Source organism: Bubalus bubalis, chromosome 1 (genome assembly GCF_019923935.1).
Source record: "Bubalus bubalis isolate 160015118507 breed Murrah chromosome 1, NDDB_SH_1, whole genome shotgun sequence".
NCBI classification, from domain to species: Eukaryota; Metazoa; Chordata; class Mammalia; order Artiodactyla; family Bovidae; genus Bubalus; species Bubalus bubalis.
This window is the reverse complement of record NC_059157.1, coordinates 70,214,634-70,234,647: the sequence shown is the minus strand read 5'-3', so window position 1 is coordinate 70,234,647 and position 20,014 is coordinate 70,214,634. Positions and strand designations below refer to the sequence as shown.

Sequence of the window (20,014 nt, the reverse complement as noted above, 5' to 3'; positions counted from 1 at the left end):
AGGCTAAACTTTTCCATTAGAATTTACTCAATTTAATTAATCCAGGAGAGTAACAGTTTTCTCTCAAAAGTAACTTATAAAAATCAATCAACAACAATCTGGAGGATTCTTGTAAATCTTTCACAATGATATGTTTTATAGAATTTTTAACTAATGAATGGCACAATTATTTTTTGCATATAGTGAGTAGTTCCCAGATGTCTAACATATTTTAAAATACCAAATATGGGGAAAATTAATGGAAATACAGTAATCAACTTCAGTATTATTGTAATACAAATGAATTCATGCACAAAATATGAGCAGAAAGTAACTTGGCAGCATATGAGCCATATCTGGGATTACCAGAGTTTACCAGATTACCAAATGAAAACAAAGTTTTTCATTTATTCAATGAAGTACTTTCTACTGCTCCAAATTAAGTACATCAAGTTTCTTCCTAAATGGACCACAGCTGGATGCAGAAATGTGTACTGCTTGAGCAAAAGATACTTTAGGGGAATGTAGGTAACTTCCGTCATTCCTAAGGCAGTCAACGGCTATATTTTTTTTTTAAAAAATGGTATTGACCCCTTGAACTATATCTTTCTGGAACTAAAAGTTATGAGTATCAAATATTCATAGCAGGACTACCTAACAATAGAGATATCACTAGAAGTTTGCCTCAACTCCGTTCTTCTATCAATTAACCAGCATCAGCCAATTCAGAAAATTATGGAATTTAAAATAACTTTGAGTGCCAGAAAGCGATGAAACTGTAAACTAGATATATACCCTATTGCTAAATATGAAATTGTATCTGTTTTCTAGGTCATGTGCACATATACACACACAGAAAAGAGCATCTCTGAAAACTAAGTGCTTCCACCCTTCCTTTCACTTTTTATCTTTGGCAGAAAACGTATTAAGAGAAAGGAGAGCAGGTAACTTCTAGTTTGAGAATAAGAGTTGAATCTCTGGGCTTGAAACTAGTTTCTCATTTACTTGATAAGTTACTCAATAGTTATCACCTCAATTTCCACATATGTACAAAAGATATAAAGTGACTACTTGTTTGGGTTATTTTGAGTATTATAATAGATAACACATATAAAGGGTTCACAATGTATAGAATGTTCAACAAATGGCAGTCACTACCAGTCTCTTCCATCTCCTCCAGCTCAGTACAAACTCAAGTCTGCCTGTTTACAAAGCCATTCCACATTTCCAGCCCCATTGAGGATCCCAGAAATAGTCTGATGTTTAGGATAAAAATAATCAACCTGATTGATTAAAGTTTGTAATTTTTGTGTTTAAGGTAGGTGAGCCTTAATCCTTTGCCTCCTTGTTATTTGGTGGATAACCCGTCAAAGTCATAAGCAAAGATTGTATCTTTCTTGGTATTTTCAGAACTATGTCTCACTACTTAGAAGAACAGGGTGGGCATGTGTTCTTGGTAGTTTTTGCCTGTGTACCTCTTATTCCTTATATATGTACATGTGGACCTTTTTTTTTTTTTTCCCACTTTTTATAGCACTTTTAGGACTGTCATATGATCTCCACCAGACCTGAGTGACACAAATAGGAAAGTTTTTACATCTCCATTTTATAGATGGGAAAATAGAGATTCTTTCTACATTTGTGCATATTCGCATAGTAAGAGAACAATTTAGAATGCAGCAGCTTTAGTGGAAATTACAATTTCTACAGCTCTGAACCCAGCTCTGTTGAAATTCTTCTCCACGGTCAAGAAAGTCATCACCACCTCTTACTGACAACTGACTTAAAAATGTGCTGGGGAAGCAGAGCTGATTCACAGAGGGACTTGTGAGGCTCTCCATCCAATGTCCACTTTCCCCTCTTTGGGGGAAATTTCTGCTTTCTCATTGTGGGTACTTTTGGTAAGACTATCGATCAGTATGCTTTGTCTTCTCTAGAAAGAGGTGGGTGCTGAGCATAATAGTGCCATATGATACAAGCTAGGGAAATTAAATTCTCTGAGATCCACATCTTGAGCTAAATGAACCCAGTTTGTTGCTATTACTTGCAACCTAAGATCCTCAAGCATTTTAAGGTGAGAACTGTCTGCATTATACATTTAGTCATCACATATTTTGATGACTTGCAGACATATTTGACCTGTTTCTCTTCAAGTGAAAATGTAAATATCTGAATTTACATTTATTTATGCTGAACGAATGATTCTATGTAAAGAAAATTTGAAAACAGCTTATTTTCAAATTAAATTTAGTCTTTTAAAAATACTAGTATATAAAAATATGTAGTTATTACTACTGATGCTTGGAGAAGGAAATGGCAACCCACTCCAATAATCTTGCCTGGAGAATCCCCGGGACTGAGGAGCCTGGCAGGTTACAGTCTATGGGGTTGCGAGAGTCGACACGACTGAGTGACTAAGCACACACGCACTACTGCTGCTGCTGCTGCTAAGTCACTTCAGTCGTGTCCGACTGTTTGCGACCCATGGACTGTAGCCTGTCAGGCTCCTCAGTCCATGGGATTCTCCAGGCAAGAATATTGGAGGGGGTGGCCATTTTCCTCCTCCAGTGGAATCTTCCCGACCCAGGGATTGAACCTGTGTTTCCTGAAGCTCCTGCACTGCAGGCATATTCTTTACTGCTGAGCCACTGGGGAAGCCCTATTACTATTGATATTGTCCTATATATTCGTGCATATATATAAAATTATGATTACAGAGATTATTTTGAAAAAAATTGAGTTTTATATTTTTAATGGTTGGTCTTTTTAAGAGGAGTGCTAAGAAATTATATACTGAATAAATTATTATATGAGTGCTTCAAAGGGTGAGAAATTCACTCAATTTAGGAATGTACAATTTTGTTTATTACCATGATTATTTTAAACTGGTTTCATTAACACTGTGGACAAATTAAGAAAATCTTATGATTCAATATCCATAGGGCAGTTTGATCTTAAATGTAAGCTTTAGAATACATATCAATGATTATAAGAATAAAAAGAACTCTAATGTTAAATTCAATTTGACTAAACTAAGAAGAGAACAATCACGTCAGTCTTGTCTCTTAAAGAAAGCTTTCTATCACCGATTTAAGTAATTTTGTATTCAAATGTAGATGAAGTAGTTAATATAAATCTTAGTATATATAAATGTCACTCAAGAGATTAATGGATTCAAAAATGTAGTAAGCACTATTGTGAATTATATTCTGCTTAGAATTACTCAAAGGTAACTTTTAAGACTCAATGGTAATCAACATATAAGAATATTTAATGATGGTTTCACAAAAGGTCTTTTACAATCCATGACTTACAGTATATAGACTTCTAAAATATATATATTGATTGAGACTTGGCATATTTTGAATGATATAAGCCTAGAATAAATTAATTTTTAAATTATTCAGTACAATTATAGGACTCATCATAAATAAATGACAGTACAAATGATATTTAAGGTTATTAAAAAAAAATACTTTATATTACCAGGCCATTTAAATTTGTAACAGATGTTTAAAATTTTCTGGATTCTATAATATATCCAGTTCTACCAAGAGGTAAGGAGAGCAAATGGCTCATTTTGGAGAGAAGAGAGAATATTAACATGTTCAGACTGAAAGGGTTCTATCTCTAAGGAAAGATCATTTAGTAAATGTTACCCTAATTATATAGAAGAGTTAACTATTTATGGCCTTGATATCTCATAACCTATGACATACCTCACTCAATACACTATAATCTTTCACTAAGTAACTGAGGTTAAAAAACTTCATAAAAACAAATAGACTGTCAATAGTATAAAAAAAAGAAAATAAAGTCATGGTATCAATTAGAAATGAGCAGAGAAAGTCATCAGTCATACACAATGTAAAAATTAGAATGTCTACAAAGATCTCATTTTAGAGATGAGGATCCTTGGGCCTAGAGATCTGATATTCATTATGATAGGTACATATTCTTTCCAGTAAAATGTGTTTTTCCCTACATGTGCTATTTAATGCCTGCATTATGGATTGTTAGTTCAGCTAATGCATCTTGAATATATATTAAAATTTACCGCATAAGAAATTACCAACATAAAAGACTGGGATTTTTTAAGAAATTAAATGTAAAGAATAGTGTCCCATATTAACATTCCTGTTTAGCATGGTATCAGGATCTTACTCTAAATAATATCATCAATAGATAACACAATATTTTGGAAAACTTGTCCAAAAATAGGCAGTCACATCACCAGACTCTTAATATTATGAACAATTTCCAAAATCATTTGCATTTTAGTTGAATATGGTGTCCATGCCATGAAGCTGATTTTCCTACGTGATCATTTTATTGCCGAGTTCTCTTGACTCTTAAGTAGGGTCCAAGGCAGATCAAACTCATCTGCCCCTTAACAATTAGTATTTGGTAAAATGGCACTATCTTTCAGTAAATACAACCTTGTACAATTCATACATAAAGGCTGGTGGTGAATTTTACCCTCCTCCACCCCCAAAACTTGATTCCATTAGGATAAACTCCTACTGTCATTTGAGAGATAAATGTCTGACAGTGAGCTGTGAGCCAGTCCTTCTTCATGAGTGTTAGGAACACAGGTCATACGCTGGTGACAAACAAATATTTCTCCTTACTGTGACGAGACCAACCTGAGAGACTGCCACTCCTCTCTGAGCTGTTGTGAGAGCTGGTGGTGCTGAAATCCTGTGACTGGTTGTGTGGCATTCTATTAGACAATCCCTCAGCCAATCGGTAGTCAGGGATGTAAAGTAAGGCTAAGGGTTAAAGGGCAGAGGTCATAGTGGCATCATGTGATTAGTTCACAGCACAAGCCCATGCAGAACATGCAGTTAGCAATTCAGAAGCAGATGTCGTAGGACAGTGGAGGAATGTTTTGTCTGTCCTGCCTAATGGAGGTCGAGATGGATTACTGATCACTATTGAATAAAGAGCTAAAAGGATGAAACCAACTGGTGTTGCTGTGTGGCGATAACAACGGTGGTGGTGGAGGTGGAGGTGGTGGCGGGGACTGTGCAAGGTATTGAATACATGCCAGTGTATTTTTTTAGTTTAGGTAGTGAACCTGGTGATGAATTACTAAACCAAACAACAAATACTACTTTCTATCTCATGCAAAAATGATATGAAAATAACTCTTCTGGAAGTAAGAACTGGACTTACCATTGTTACCTTTGTTCTGATCGGGTAGAGAATAACCAAATCCCATCAGGTCTGTTTTTTGCTGAATTGAGCTTTTCCACTGTGGATCAGGCAGATCGACAGCCAATTCATGTATGCTATTGGAATGCAATATCTGTGTCGTGGCGTATGGGGTAGCCTGTGTGATTTGGCTGGAACTATTGTAAGTGGTTTTGGTCGTGAAGTCAATGCTGCTATAAATGGCTCCATCTGAGAGCATCGTTGCCGTTTTATCCCCTTGGCCTGGAACTGGTGGCAGCACATCTGTGGTGAACATAGGGAAATGAAACAATTTAATGATGCACAGGAAGCCCAAAACTATCAGGACTGAAGATGAAAAATAAATGTGTCATGCCGCACGTTTGCATTTCAGCTGAGATGGGCTTCATGAGCCAATGAAGGGTAGATGATGTACAACCGTCGCCAAGCCATCAGCCTTGGTGACAGGCAGGCCTACCGGCTGTCCTTCACGTCTCACTGCTTAACACACCCTATCCCCCATTTTCTTCAACCATGAATGAGAAATTTAGTGTATTTCACTCCTGAAAAAATGCTTTCAGTTGTTCATTCTGGCTTAGAATCCACGAAATTGTTAGCTCTTTACGGAAGCAATGGCAAAAGTGAATCTACAAATCACGGATGAAAAGCATCTTTTTCCACTTTATCCCAAGAGACATGGAAAATAACTGCTAAAATAGATGCAAAAGTTTCCAAAATTATACTCTCCAAACTAGGAGGCACTTTTTTACTCAAGTTTCTACTGGCTGTTTATCTGAGTTGATTTCACAGCTCCAGAAATGGAGTGTAACTGATGGTAGCAATTTTTTTCTCTTGGATAACAAAGGAAGATTTTCATGAATAAGTCATTTTCACAATACAGCAGGATTTAACTACAGAAGAAGCAATCTGGGTGATCACAGAGTTTAATTTATGCTACCAAATCTTAGAAGTAGAGAATTATAGTTTCAAGTTGTAATACAGCAAGAGTAAAATTAAACTTCAGGAAAAACACTGAATATCAATCAGTCCATTTATCACTTTGGTATGTTAAATTATCTTTACATGAAGCTTTTAAATTCAGAACTGCCACCTCTCTTCTAAGCATTTATTTTCCTTCTCAGAATGAAGATACTAGAACCTAAAAAAATACAAAAACAAACAAACAAAAAAAACCCTACTAATACTATTTTTAATCATGTAGAGTTAAAAGTGAATATATATTATGCTACTTAATAATCTATGTTCTGAAAGTCACATTTCACAGGACATGAGTTCAACAACCCTCTTCATTTCATTATGGAAAATTTTCAATTAGTTATAGTAATGTAATAATAAACCAAATATCTCAGTAACAAAACCAGCTTATCATTACAAGGAGAAGACTGAAGTAGTCAAAATATCCTAAAGCTTTTAGATTCTATGATATCTAACAGTACTTGAAATAAGGATTCTTGTAAAAATATTAATTTTGCTTTTGCATTTTACAAAAGCTAAAAATGATCTTCTTTAGCAACAGTAACAAGACATGTAAAGTACATTTTATACACTATAATCACACACTGTAGGTTCTTTCTGAAGGTTCTGAAGTCTGAAATTCCAACCTGTTTTATAATTAAGTATATATGTAGTTTTAAAATAACTATTTTAAATAGTTAAACATGTTCATATTTATAATATTTCATCAAGTTGTATAAGTAAGCACATTGTTTTCGGATTCAGAATTTTATAACTGTTTTCTTGCCCTTGTTTTTAGCTGTAAACTGATCAGAAAATTTGATGACAAAGATATATGTTTCATTCTAAAGCATCAGGTCAGTATGATTTTTATTCTCTGAGATGCTTGATATTTAATAATATATCAAAATTGTGAAAGTAGGTCATTCACTCTAGGGAGGTTTTTTGAGTTTTGTTTCTGCCTCCTCTACCATGTCTTTCACTGATGAACTGGACAGATACCCTTCTTCAACACTGACCCCAACTTCCCAACATCTTGAATATGAGGTTCTCCAAAGCTTTGGATTTAGATTGTGAGCTACTGCCAGTTTTTGAAATGGTTGTGTGTTCACATGTTTTAAAATGGAAAAAAATATAGTATGAAAATCTAATCCTTCATATTCTATGCCAACTAAAGCTATGGTTCTAGAAATAGAATCTCTCTCAGCTGGATGAAATTAGTCTTCAATTCTAAGTGCTTCTATATTGATTTGGGGGCTGCATATTTCCTTCAAATGTTATTTGCTCACTCTTACATTTTCAAAAAATAAATTGAATTATGTCCCAACAATAAAATACTAGAGGCTTATACATGACTACTTGCATGTGGGGAATTATCCTATAACATCAGATGATTTGGAACTCTGGGCCAGTCTTCCTCCCAGGAGCCTGGACTCGAATAGATGCTGCCATCTTTAGACAGGGCTTTTCATTTTACATTCTACACAGTCCACATCTACCCCTTCTTGATACTTCAGGTTGTCTCACTGGCATTTGTTAATGTTTGTGTCTGAAACTTATGAATTATAGAAACCCTTCTCTCTAGTCAGAATTACTCATGATTTCATTCTTCAGTTTTTCAGCACCCTAGTTACACATGCATTTATTTCTTTTTGCCTGGAATAATTACTTCCATGAATGACTGTCTCCTTCACTGTATCTTAAGTTACTTGAGGACAGAGTACCTGGGATTTATGTCTGTATTTCCGTAATTCCTCATTTAGTGTTTTGTAAAGAGTAAGTACTTACTGAATAATTAAAGGGCATTTTTATAGTTTGTATTGTCAAAATGAATACATGTGATTATTAGTAACTTGATTATTCAAAATAGTATTTTCATTACATTTAAAAATGCATTAGTAAACATTCTTAAAGGAAAAAATGTCAAAAACGTCAGTATCCATGGTTATTCCTCTAAGCGTACTTGGTAATACAATCATACATGTGAATCCTACCTTAAGAATTGCAGAGTGGTGTAAATAAAAGAGTATAGGCTTTAAAATCTGTTAGATCTGGATTCTACACATAGATCTCAAATTATTCACCTTGATAAACCTTAGTTTCTTGACCTCTAAGCTAGAAATATGATTATCTATGTCTTACACTTATTACATTTATTGTGCAAAGGAAATGGAGTTTGCGAAACATCCTGTCTTTTTAGTAAATGCTTAAAATTCTTATCACACTGAAAAGAGATACAGTTAACTCTGCAAAAACTTTGTCATGGCCTTGAGAGCGACCTGTGAAATATTTTCATGTCATGAAAATGAAGTGGAAATGGAAAAAAAAAAAAAAACACCTTGAAAATCTTCATAAGTATCCTTTGGCTAAATTAGATTGAGACATTTTATAATGTTAATATAATCTACTCGAAACTGAAAAAAAAAAACACTTTCTCCACCTTTGTGCATTTATTACTTGATATAAAGATAGAATGGTGTGTTATTCCAATACAAGAAAAAAGGCAGCTATTCCTTGATTGATAAAAGCTTTATGAACAGAATTTCGAAATCAGTGGGTAGGGCAGGGAGGAATGTTTTGATTTCATGATAAGACTATGCTTGGGCACAGAACTATCCAACGCAAAGTGACACCCATGATTGCAGGGCTCAGAATTCTGACACCTAGGGGAGGCAGCCACTTTCAGAGAGTCTGGGCAACTGAGAAGCTAAATAGGGTGGACTGAATTACAGAGGGCAAGTAAGATGCCGAGCAGTCATACAACTTACGGGACGGAGGTCCCCCTTTTTCGGTTGGTACTGACACGATGCAGAGTTGTGCAATATTAGTAACTTTATTATTTAAAACGCCATTTTAAATATATCTAAACATGCATTGGTCTTACATTCATAAAGAGAAAAGGCCAATATCCATGACTGTATTCTAAGTCAATGTGTTTACACACTCATACATGTGAAATCCACCACTGAGGTTTACAGTAAACCCAGAATTCTTAGCTTAGTCCTGGGTCTCCTACATTAGTTCTTCCTAGAAATATAGAAATCCTTCAGTGGATTCACACAAACTTTCTTAGATTACAGCATTATTCTCCTAATTAATCATCCCAAATTTTCAACCTATCTCAGTCCTCCACCCAGTAGCTAGATGGATGATTTAAAACAGCACTTGCATTCTAGAATTCTCCTCTTAAAGTCCATTAATGGCTTCTGATCATCCTCTAACAAAGTTTAAAGGCTTTGTGTGGCTTAGAAAATCCTCTGTTACCTGTCCTTCATATTTCTTAGCACTTTTTTGCCTTGCAATTGATACTCAAGTCATTAGGAAATTCATTCATTTCTTAAAGACGTCAATGTTTCCCTTGCTTTCTGAATCATAAGACACAGTAAATTTCTTCTCTACACACTTTCTACACACTTTTGATTTCCTACCGTTCCTTCTTGTATCAGCCTAAATAATACTCCATCCATAGCACCTTCCTCCTCCCAGGAGACAGCTCTTTCATGTGGGGTACTGGCAAGGTACCAGTCCATTTGCTGTCTGCACAATCTTATGCCAATGGAAAACCCATGTATCAGCTGAACTAAACACTGGGGCCTGAGACTTTTCCAGTCCCATCTTTCTCTAAACCCATTGCTCTCCTAATGATTGGATGAAAAGGTGGAGAGGGGAAGGTGGTGATTTTCATAATAAGTCCAATTCTGTTTTCTTTATAAAGACCTATGGACAGGATTCTAGTACCGAATTTTGAAGACCTTAGCATGTCAGCTACTTAGAATATTTTTGTTTTTTATTTGGGGTACAAATGATCAATTGTAGAATTACAGAAAAGCTGTCAACATGTTGTTATATTTATTTTAAGTGTCTACTTCTTATATGATATTTTTTACTGTCTGCCACAGTGCCAGGTCCACAGGATATACTCAATAAATATATACTGAATGATAATCAGAGAAGTAAAATGACTGGTTCTAAATCATAAGCCCTGTTTGGCTGTATAGTTCCTGATTTAGTAATCATGTACTGTGCTCACTCAGTCATGTTCAACTCTTTGCTCCTTTGTCCATGAAGTTTTCAAGGCAAGAACAATGGAGTGGGTTGCCATTTCCTTCTACAGGGGATCTTCCCAACCCAAGGACTGAACCCAAGTCTCTTGCATCTCCTGCACTGACAGGCAGATTCTTTACCACTGTGCTACCTGGTAAACCCTTAATCATGTACTAATAGTATGAAGAACAAAGTGCATTATGAATAGTTATCTTCTTGATTAGTAATAACATCCTCGCTGCTGCTGCTAAGTCGCTTCAGTCATGTCCGACTCTATGCAGCTCCAGAGACGGCAGCCCACCAGGCTCCCCCGTCCCTGGGATTCTCCAGGCAAGAACACTGGAGTGGGTTGCTATTTCCTTCTCCAACACATGAAAGTGAAAAGTGAAAGTAAAGTCGCTCAGTTGTGTCTGACTCTTTGCGACCCCATGGACTGCAGCCTACCAGGCTCCTCCGTCCATGGGATTTTCCAAGCAAGAGTACTGGAGTGGGGTGCCATTGCCTTCTCTGAATAACATCCTTAAAAGCTCAGTTTGACTCAAGGTAATAGATACCACAGCTTTATAATAAAATATTTAGCAAATGTACAGTACTATGAATAAATGTACTTCACTAAATTCACTTATGGAAGAAAATACTTTTTGGTATGCCTTTTTCAAAACATCCAGGAGAGGCAAGAAAACAAATCACAAATGACAGAATTTTGAAAAAGACAACTTACCTCCACGCCCAAAGTTCGCAATCTCATTCGGGCCACTACTGCTATTGTTTACTGGCAAGCTCGTGGCTGGCCACGAGTCAGCAAGCCATGGATAACTGGGATCACCAGCATTTAGAAGACCCGGGCGGCTAAAACAGGAATTAAATAGGAATCAGTCCATGGAACTCCATGAGAGATTTGCACATCTGTCTCATAAACTACAGTGGATTAAAGAATTTAAGATTTTAATTCACTTTCAAATGAAAATCTGGAGGCTCTCAAGAATTAAGGAACTTTGGCAATTCACTCAGGCTCTGTATAGATCATCCCTGTCAATGGAAGCAGAAGAGTCTGGCATGGGATTCTGCTGACATCCAAATGAATTCAGTCATCTTCCCTGAAACTGGTAGGCAACTGGTAACATAGCAGCATCCTGAAACAAGATCTAATGATAAATTGGCACCTCAGGGGAACAATTGGTCAGAATGATTGCTTAGTATCAGCCATTTCCAGGACTTTGGGCTATTGCTCCTTCAATTCCTGCAGCTCCCATATTTATCTGTCCCCTATAGGCTGTAACCCCTGTTATGAGCCCTCATGCTTGATTTAGAGGCAAGGAACTTAAGGGAAATAAATGAAGAGTATTTATACTGTTCCATCAATAGTACATTTTCAGGTTCTCTAAATTTAAAGTGTTAGGAGAATATGAAAGCATTTTAGGGTGATAAAAGATCCACTGTGGTCTGATCCAGTATGTGCATATCGTCTATGAAGAAAACTTCTTTTGCATCATATTCAACAAAGAATCCCTATCTTTAACGTAAAAGTGGGATTCTGATCCCTTTCCAGATTATTATCATACTTAAAAAGATACAGCAACATCTATAATCATTGTACTTTTTTTAAAAATTTTCCTGATAGACCCTTGGTGATCAATCCTTAAGAGAAACACGAGTTTCTATGGAAACTGCAATAAGAAGATCCAACTGCTTTCTGGCTACATCCACCAGCTCTCATTAGACCTAATCTCTTTTTGCTAAAATATTGATTAAATGGGAGATTGGAAGTTATTACCAGAGCCTAATTACAATTTCCATATCAGCAAAGGGAAAATAGATGAGGATATATGGGTTTGTTATCAGTTTTTATCAATTTCAATTGAGTATCCAAAGTTGTGGAATCCAGTCCTATCAATCTACAACCTATTCATCATCTATGAATCATTTACTTTGTGATCGATTATATGTAATTGTTCACTCACAGCAATTTGGTGAGAACCAATAAGGAGCCTTAAACAACAGCAACTTCATTTGCTAATGTCTAATTAATGCAATAAACATCCTGCTAACAAATGAACACATTCCTTGTGATATTTACTACTAATTTCTTCAGGGGCATCTGGGAGATATGAAACATCTGGACTTGATTCCTCTAAAGTGCACAACAGATAGATCATTAAACCTTGTTGTAAGCTGTTTAATTCCTTCTAGAATTCTCAGACTTATAAGTGACTGTTTATTACAATAATTGCCTTTTACTATGTGGTTTCCTCAGTCCTGATTAAAAATAAAAATAAAAAATCTCCTTGGTATACCTTCCATTGCTCATTAGTCCTCCATCTCCTCTTTGAAATGTAACTGTAAAAAAAAAAAAAAAAAAAGAAACACACACAAGTAGTCAATATTAATTACAATTAACAACAACTACATATTGGCTCTTCGTTTAGAGCTGAAGCCCCTGGGAATTATAGCAAAATATAATTAACATAATTGCACAGATAGTAAGAAGCAGTGGTTTGGCCTAAAGCAAAGCCATCATTTGTTCCAACTTTAATAAGACATCTAAAAATTCTTCAGGTCAAACACATGGTTAAGTCAAAGGGGCAATTTTTATTTGTATGTCAGTTGGTACATATTGGAAGATTGACATGCATTAACAAAGAATTATCACATCATGACTTTTAATGCTAATATACAGGTGTCCTAATTAGAGGGCATAATGAAAACTGCACATAACAGAAAGTGAAACAGGATAGTTCAAACAGGTAATATCCTTCTAATAAAACCAGTGAAACAGGTACAGATTGATAACCTATTCTTCTCCATCACAGGTCCTTTTAGGGACACTGAGAAACACTATGAATTGAAATACTACATTTACTGTATAATAGACATGAACTGTAGTGAATAGAGAATATATAATGTATTGAATGCTTTGCTTCATTTTTCAATCCTTACAAAAATGAGACTTTCAACTTATTGAATATATTCCCACTGTATGTAAAGATTATACAACTTAAGTCCTTTTTAAATCTATGGAGCATTTTAGCAACACCAACAAGAATCCAGTAAAGCCAGAGCTGGAGAACCCACTCCCTCTGGTCACTAGATTTCATTCTACAAAGCTAACAACATGAAAGTGGGTGTCAAGGATTGGCAAAGAAGATAAATATCAGTTTGGGTCCATCATCTCTTACCCACAGTCTTTGCAGCTAAGTTTGTTTGTCATTAAAATGCTTCAGATCTGAGATAGGTAATATGATGCACACTGCAGAGAGGGTCTGAGGCAGCAACTATATTCAAAATGATTAGTGTTGCAATGAGATGTGAATATTCACGATTAGTGAAACAAGGTATATACATGACTTCATATTATTTGGGGTCAAATTTTGCCACTAAATTACTTAACTAGGAAATCATTGGGAAAAATTTGGTGTTTAGAAGTTTATGGACTGCACAATTGCAATTCTGACCAAAATTAATATGCATCAGCTAAACTAGTCCCTGGGGATGAAGGAAAAAATACCATTTCACTGCTGTGAATTCAACACATCCTATCTTTGGAAGACACTGATTATATTTACTATGATTACTTGGTGAGCAAAAGTGAAAATAAAATTTTATGAATTGATTCATATTTTTAATGAACTTGCTACTTAAAGTATACATTTAGTAAATACTTTCTCATTTGGATAATCTCATAATTCACCTGTTTCTTAAGTTTGAGCTAATAAGTATGATCACTTTTTAGATTCTATAAATTTCTAAATGTAGTTTCCCAGTCCCCTCCCTAAGGTTGTCTAAGAATATATCTATTCAGTTCAGGTCAGTTGCTCAGTCATGTCTGACTCTTTGCAACCCCATGGACTGCAGCACACCAGGCTTCCCTGTCCATCACCACTCCTGGACCTTACTCAAACTCATGTCCATAGACTCAGTGATATCATCCAACCATCTCATCCTCTGTCATCCTCTTTTCCTCCCGCCTGCAATCTTTCCCAGCATTACAGTCTTTTCTAACCAGTCAGTGATTCCCATCAGGTGGCCAAAGTATTGGAGTTTCAGCTTCAGCATCAGTCCTTGCAATGAATATTCAGGACTGATTTCTTTTAGGATTGATTGGTTTGATCTCCATGTAGTCCAAGGGACTCTCAAGAGTCTTCTCCAACATCACATTTCAAAAGCATTAATTCTTCAGTGCTCAGCTTTCTTCACAGTCCAACTCTCACATCCATACATGACTACTGGAAAAATCATAGCATTGACTAGATGGACTTTGTTGGCAAAGTAATGTCTGCTTTTTAATATACTATCTAGGTTGGTCATAGCTTTTCTTCCAAGGAGCAAGCATTTTTTAATTTCATGGCTGCAGTCACCATCTGCAGTGATTTTGGAGCCCAAGAAAATAAAGTCTGCCCCGGTTTCCACTGTTTCCCCATCTATTTGCCATGAAGTGATGGGACAAGATGCCATGATCTAAGTTTTCTGAATGTTGAGTTTTAAGGCAACTTTTCACTCTCCTCTTTCACTTTCATCAAGAGGCTCTTTAGTTTTTCTTCACTTTCTGCCATAAAGGTGGTGTCATCTGCATATCTGAGGTTATTGATATTTCTCCCAAAAACATTAATTACAGCTTGTGCTTCATCCAGCCCAGCATTTCTCATGATGTACTCTGCATATAAGTTAAATAAGCAGGGTGACAATATACAGCCTTGATGTACTCCTTTCCCGATTTGGAACCAGTCTGTTATTCCATGTCCAGTTCTAACTGTTGCTTCTTTTCCTGCATACAGATTTCTCAAGAGGCAGGTCAGGTGGTCTGGTATTCCCATCTCATTTCTTGAAGAATTTTCCACAGTTTGTTGTGATCCACACAGTCAAAGGCTTTGGCACAGACAATAAAGCAGATATTTTTCTGGAACTCTCTTGCTGTTTCGATGATCCAATGGATGTTAGCAATTTGATCTCTGGCTCCTCTGCCTTTTCTAAGTCCAGCTTGAACACTTTGGAAGTTTACGGTTCACATACTGTTGAAGATTGGCTTGGAGAATTTTGAGCATTACTTTACTAGCATGTGAGATGAGTGCAATTGTGTGGTAGTTTGTGCAGTCTTTGGCATTGCCTTTCTTTGGGATTGGAATGAAAACTGACCTTTTCCAGTCCTATGGCCACTGCCTTATTTCTCTTATGGCATCATAATTGGGCGATATCATCATCATCCAAGGGTTTATCAGGAATTTATGAGGCAGTGCTTTCAGAAACATCTCGTTGGCACCTAAAGTACGCTGCTTTATGAAGTTTTTAGGTATCTTCTCAAGTGTATTACAAAACAATCTGACAGCACCTTTGCATCTGCCCAGGACTGGCTATGAAGAAGATGAATACTGATCACTAGTCTACTTTGTGATGGACTCCCTTAAGTGTTGGGAATCAACAGTCAGCTGTGTGTCCATACCACTTTGGGTCCCTTTAATAACTGTTTTTAACAACAACAACAAAAAATAACAAGATGATATGAAACAATTATTGTAAAAAAAATCACTGGTGACATTAAATAAATGTCTGATTGGTTTGGAAAAACACAAAATGTGAAAACAGTGCAGCTAATTAACTTTCCATCTGAAGTGACTTTCTAGTATGTGGTTTTTTAATGGACTATCAAATGATTGTTTTACTCTGATAAAAGAGGGCTAAGATAATGTTGTGAATATCAGCAGACACATCTCCAAATGTGTGGTTTAGGAGATATAAGGGGAGAAGCTGGGCATTTCTAACTTGGATGCTCTTTTTTCCTTACCCAAATTTTCTGTTACTGTCACAGCAAAAAATAATATTAGAAAAAAAGAAGACAACTGAAGCCAGGGACAACTGAACAAAAATTAAGTTGTATTTAACTTTATGTACTTACCAATGTTAAAGTTTTCATAAACTGTAAATATTAAAGTACTAAGATGCAACACTCAAAATCTTATCCAAAGATATCATTCAGATGCTAGTCAGCACGTGGAAAGATGATCAGCATCATTAATCATTAAGGAGATGGAAATTAAAACTACAATAAGATGTTACCTCATACCTGTTAGGTTGGTTTCTACACAGGAAACATAAAATAAGCATTATTGAGAATATGAATAAATTGAAACCATTGTGGAAGGTAAAAACCATTTTACCCTTGGTTGAAAATACCATGTTTGTTCCTCAAAAAATGAAAAATAGAATTATAATAAGACCCAGAAATTCCACTTCTTGATATATACCCAAAAGATCTGAAATCAAGATATCAAAGAGATATTTATACATCCATGGTCATCATAGCATTATTCATTGCAGCTGAAATTTGGAAGCAAACCAAGCATCCATTGATGGATGAATGGATAAGTGTATATACAGATGCAATGGAATATTAATCGGCTTTGAAAAGGAAGGAAATTCTGACATATGCTAAAACGTGGATGTACCTTAAGGACAATATGTTAAATGAAATAGGCCAGTCACAAAAAGACAAAACCTGTCAAAGTCCATTTATATGAGGTACACAGGGTAGTCAAAATCACAGAGACAGAAAGTAAAATGTTGGTTGTGATGGCTGGAAGGAGAGGGAAATGGGGAGTTTTTGTTTACTGGGCAAAGGTTTTCAGTTTTAAAAGTTGAAAAAATTTATGGAGATGGATGGTGGTGATGGTGTACAACATCATGAATGTATTTAATGCCTCTGAACGATATATTTAAAATGGTCAAGATAGCAAATTTCATGTAATGTGTATTGTACCACAATAAAAAGTTGGGGAAAAAACATTCAAACATTCATCGAGATTTATTTACAGATGTGTTAGAGTATGGACTCTATAGTATGGTCCATATTTACCAACTGAGAGTTAAATGTTGTGAATGAAAGAATTTTAAATTTGACAACATTCAAGACATATCCATTTTCTACTTTTATATAAATCATTAAATAATTTCAAATCTGCAAAGAGATTGTCAAAAATAGTTCTTAAAGACATTTATGCTTGTGCATCTTCATACCAACTATAAAGAGGCAAAAATACACAGTCATTATATAAATACATCATTGACTTAAAATGGCCTATGGACACAACTTGATATATATGAGAAACTTCAATTTTGTGTGTTTCTAACAGAAGAAGACAATAACAACAAATCCAATACCCTTATGTAATAAAGTTGAATAGTTGTCTTTTTAGAAGGAAACGAAAAAGAGTATACTTTTTCTGGTTTCCTTTTCTTCCCATGCTCCAAAACTTTTAGATTTGTTCCATTTTGAAAAGCAGACCAAAAGTAACTGAGTTCTATTAGACCGTGAGATTAAAAACAGATGAGAAAGGATAAACAATTAGATCTCCTAAAATGGAAGTCATATTTGGTGTTTTGATCAACATTTTGTGTGTGTGTAGAGACAGAGAAACATAAAAATAAATGCGAGAGCAAATTTGAAAGCTGTTTTAAAGTAGCTCTCATTTCACAGGTGATGAACTACTTTAAAGCTGAAAGGAAGAGGGTAGAGAGGGTAAGTGGTTGAACAGTCTTGCTCTAGTCACAGTTTTGACAATCATAGGGTAGTAACTTTGTGCTTGTCAGAATTAACTTTGAAATAAGTGAATGCTTTTTACGAGGAGTTTCTGATAACATCTAAAATTAAGAAATTTGAAGGCAGCAACACAGAGTGCATAGGAGTTTTTATTGCTAAAACTGTCTGACTAGTGCTAAGGCTTCCAAAAAGCTCTATAGACACCTCACTCTTAACTGTTTTAGAAATGTATTAAATATTCTGAATTTATTGCAGCATTTATGAAAGACAGAAGGTAAAGAGATTTTGCAAGTTCAGATCATATACAAAGTACCTCTACTATTATCTGTCAGGATTAATCCTAATCTCATGCCTGCTAGCACGGAGGGGGAAGGGAAATATAACTACATGGAAAATTGACATTTTGAGGTAAGGAAGCTTTCAGAGTGCCTATCTCTAGTAGGCCACATTTTCCTACTCCAAATGGAAACTTTAATGTTGCCAGCCAAGCCTCATTCCCTTGCCTGATAAGCTATTTCTCAACTATGAATGTAGATTAATCCTCTTTTAATAAGCCTTAACTCAAGCCCAGATAATCGGAGTATAAAAATTCCATCAAATCTTTTAGCTGTCTTAGGATGGTTTTGTCAAATAATTTCACCAATGGTTTAAAACCTATGCATGAAGTGTTTGGTATTTCATAATTTGCTCACTCATTAAATTATTTACATTTACTGAGTTTAATTAAATCTGTCATCCTCAGAGGTAATATTCATAAAATAGAACTCAACCCTTTAAAAGTGTGAAAGTTAGTTTACTTCCATTAAAAAGTTGATAACTTAAAAATTATTGATAGAAATATGACCAGCATTAGTTTGAAAAGCATCATGCAGGCTTCATAAAGATCGTAATATGACATACAGAATCCTTGTGAAAGCTGCATGGCTTTATTCAAACTATATATTGTTCACTTTTCTATTCACAAACACCATTAACACATATAATCAAACATTTTCTCTAGATTCAAAAATCACCTAATATTTTCTGCCCAAATATCTTCATGATTCTATTTCATCCTATAACAACTCAGGTAGTGAATATTTTTGGCAGACAGGAAGCTCACATGCAATGGCAAGCACTGTTAGTACTCAATGAAGAGCAAGATAAATAACATTGCATGTTATTCTAGAAAAAAATAAAATGATTTCATGCAGAATATGAGACAGGGGAATATGTTTCTCTTTCTAGCTGCCCATCTTTGAGCCACGAGCAAAGCTTTAGTGCATGTTTGTGTCTGAAGAATTTAAACAAAGAATAAATAGGAAAAAAACTGAAATAGGAAAAAACTGAAATAGGAAGCTAGTAACTTTGCCCTGGGGAAATCGCCATGTTCTGCTTTGTAAAGAAGCAAAACTTTACATTCAGGCCAAATTGTCCTCTCAGATCCTTTCAAAAGTTTATATTTGATTCCTGACAGTTGCTTTTACAATCTAAGGTGCTGATCCACTAGTGTTCTATGATCAATATGTTAACTCTTTGGAATCATAAGAAAAAATATCAACGCTGAATAGCATATCATTTTTTTTTTACCTTTCTTCTAAGCATTCAAATATAATTTTCCATATGGAGATGGAGAGTCAAAGATTAACACGATAAAAATCAGTGGGTAAACTTTTGCCTATAGAGTGAGTGGAAGGCATCCTGTGAAGACTTGGATTTTCCACTCTGCAAAGGATTTCTTCTCCCCAATAGTTAAAATCTTTCCTATGATGGTTAAAATCTACCTGTGATATTAAGAAGACTTGGAATGAAGTAGAAAAGGCAAGCACTGAAGTCAAATTCAACCTACTTTTCAATTCTACTTGGGAATTCCCGGGTAGCTCAGTTGGTAAAGAATCTATCTGCAGTGCAGGAGACCTGGGTTCAGTTGCTGGTTTGGAGAAGGAAACGGCAACTGACTCCAGTATTCTTGCCTCAAAAATCCCGTGGACAGAGAAGCCTGGTGGGCCACAGCCCATGGGGTCGCTAGAGTCGGACACAACTTAGCGACTAAATCACCACTTCAATTCTACTTAGGATTAGCATTATTAAAATGCATGTTTCTGAATTTATATGAATTTCAGCAGATGTTGAAGTATAATCTAAGATCATATTTGGGGTCTAAAGCAAATGAAGTCATCTTTTGTTATAAATTAATTTAAATACTGATCCCAATATAGACTTACGTTTCTTTGAAAAAAATGATCACTGGTGTCATAAATCAGTAAGAAAAATTTGAAACGATGTGTAGTAAAAAGTAGAAATGTTAGACTTCTCATTTTCTGAGTAAAATTA

General features: G+C 35.4%; 1 protein-coding gene across 9 annotated transcripts in view; it reads right to left on the bottom strand.

Moving 5' to 3' along the window:
* ROBO2 (roundabout guidance receptor 2) overlaps nucleotides 1-20,014 on the bottom strand; it is a 663,217-nt gene that overhangs the window by 43,777 nt on the left and 599,426 nt on the right. For all 9 annotated transcript variants that reach the window (XM_044940048.2, XM_044940051.2, XM_044940065.2 and 6 more), the window contains 3 exons: nucleotides 12,468-12,510; nucleotides 10,895-11,022; nucleotides 5,158-5,439 (listed from right to left, as the gene is read on the bottom strand). In XM_044940048.2, coding sequence (XP_044795983.2) covers nucleotides 5,158-5,439; nucleotides 10,895-11,022; nucleotides 12,468-12,510 — 453 coding nt within the window. The remainder of the gene's footprint in view (nucleotides 1-5,157; nucleotides 5,440-10,894; nucleotides 11,023-12,467; nucleotides 12,511-20,014) is intronic.